The following is a 1791-nucleotide window of genomic DNA, read 5'->3' on the forward strand; positions in this document are numbered from 1 at the left end:
CCCTCCCCCTTGTCCCCCCCCCAATATGAAGATAAATATTTGCTTCTGCGTTTCTTTACACCAACATTTCCCAGAAGGCATTGTTAATGAAGTTGTATCTTTGAATCTTTGTATCTTTGCCACAGTCTTATCCTGTCTCCCTGCGTCCCCCCCCCCCCCCCACATTCATCAGGTCTTCACCCCCACGCCCTCCTCACCGTATGTCTTCCTCGCCGGCGAAGGTCACCACGGCTCTGGAATGCTGCGACTCCAGCAGCTGTTGGACGGCTTTGTCATAATCCTCCAGCCGGGGATTGTGGGGGATTTTTATAGACTGGGCGAGGCAGATCCCACCTTTATCATGAGAGGAGAGGGGGAAAGTGATCAGGTCGGGGGGGGGGGTCAACAGTAACAAAACCACACCCATAAATGTAGGTCGGACCAGGTGATGTGAAGGCCTCGTCACCTGGTACATATCTCTCTGTCTCCTGGTCCACTCCATGGTTCCCTCCACCGTGTTTCTTACCCCCTTGATTACATGCACCTGCCCTCTACCCCCCCCACCCTCACTACAATCTGTCATGTCTGACCGCCTGGTTCCAGAGGCTGGACCAATCAGAACACAGCAGCCATGGTCACAGTTTGGTCAAAGTTCTGTACAGAGAATGAAGAAGACTCCTAACAGGCTGCTGGCTAACAGGCTAACAGGCTGCTGGCTAACAGGCTAACAGGCTAACAGGCTGCTGGCTAACAGGCTAACAGGCTCTGCACAAGTCACTCAATTATTGAACGTGTGGAACAGCTCATCAGTCAGTCAGTCTTCTAATGAGGGCAGTCTAACGGAGGGAAAGACTGAACTTTGAAGGCTGTGGACAGAGGGGACAGAGAGGACAGAGTCCTGGGACTGGGCTGAGGGTCTAAGCAGTAACACAGAACCTGCAGCTCTGTATGTAAATACTGCAGTACTGTAGAGCGTTACTCCTGTGATCCTGGGACCTTATTTTAAATGTACTGTCCAGGCAGAAAAACATGTCTGTGTGTGTGTAAACGCAGCAGGTCACTGAATTCAGAGAGGAGGTGAAGAGGAGCTGCAGGAGTTCAGGGGGGAGGAAGGGGAGAGGAGAGGGGGGAGAAAGAGATCTATAACGGTCTATAAAGGTGGACCATCAGCTCAGAGTAATGGTCAGCCATATTGGATTAGTCTGTTGGATTGATCTCCAGAACCAGAACCAGAACCAGAACCAGAACCAGAACCAGACTAATGGATCTGACGTTAGACTGCAGCCAAACACAGTAACATCAGAGTGAATACTACAGTAACATCAGTTTTTGTCAGTAATCAAATGTGTTTTTCTTTCTTCTCCCCCTCTCTTTCTCTCCCCCCTCTCTTTCTCTCCCCCTCTCTTTCTCTCTCCCTCTCTCCCTCTCTTTCTCTCTCCCTCTCTTTCTCTCTCCCTCTCTTTCTCTCCCCCCTCTTTTTCTCTCCCCCTCTCTCCGCCCCCCCCCTCTAATCTGTCTCATGATGCAGATTACGTAGCCACAAACTTCTTTGCGTTTTAATGAGTAATGGCGGTGCACACACACACACACACACACACACACACATCAAATATTCATGTGATCTCTGCCCTGGGACGTCATTAACTTCCTTCATTTTAAATCTTTCCACACATTAGTCTGTAGAAAAGACAGGAAGTCTCCTCCACAGACACACCAACAGACTGACAGACAGACACACCAACAGACAGACACACCAACAGACAGACACACCAACAGACAGACAGACAGACACACCAACAGCAACAGACAGAC

The 1791-nt window shown here is 50.0% G+C and overlaps 1 protein-coding gene across 1 annotated transcript in view; it reads right to left on the reverse strand.

Moving 5' to 3' along the window:
* LOC103385464 (metabotropic glutamate receptor 7-like) overlaps positions 1 to 1791 on the reverse strand; it is a 25837-nt gene that overhangs the window by 14430 nt on the left and 9616 nt on the right. Inside the window, exon 3 of the mRNA XM_008319365.3 lies at positions 198 to 333. Coding sequence (XP_008317587.1) covers positions 198 to 333 — 136 coding nt within the window. The remainder of the gene's footprint in view (positions 1 to 197; positions 334 to 1791) is intronic.

Source organism: Cynoglossus semilaevis, chromosome 10 (assembly GCF_000523025.1).
Source record: "Cynoglossus semilaevis isolate Cse_v1.0 chromosome 10, Cse_v1.0, whole genome shotgun sequence".
Classification (NCBI taxonomy): domain Eukaryota; kingdom Metazoa; phylum Chordata; class Actinopteri; order Pleuronectiformes; family Cynoglossidae; genus Cynoglossus; species Cynoglossus semilaevis.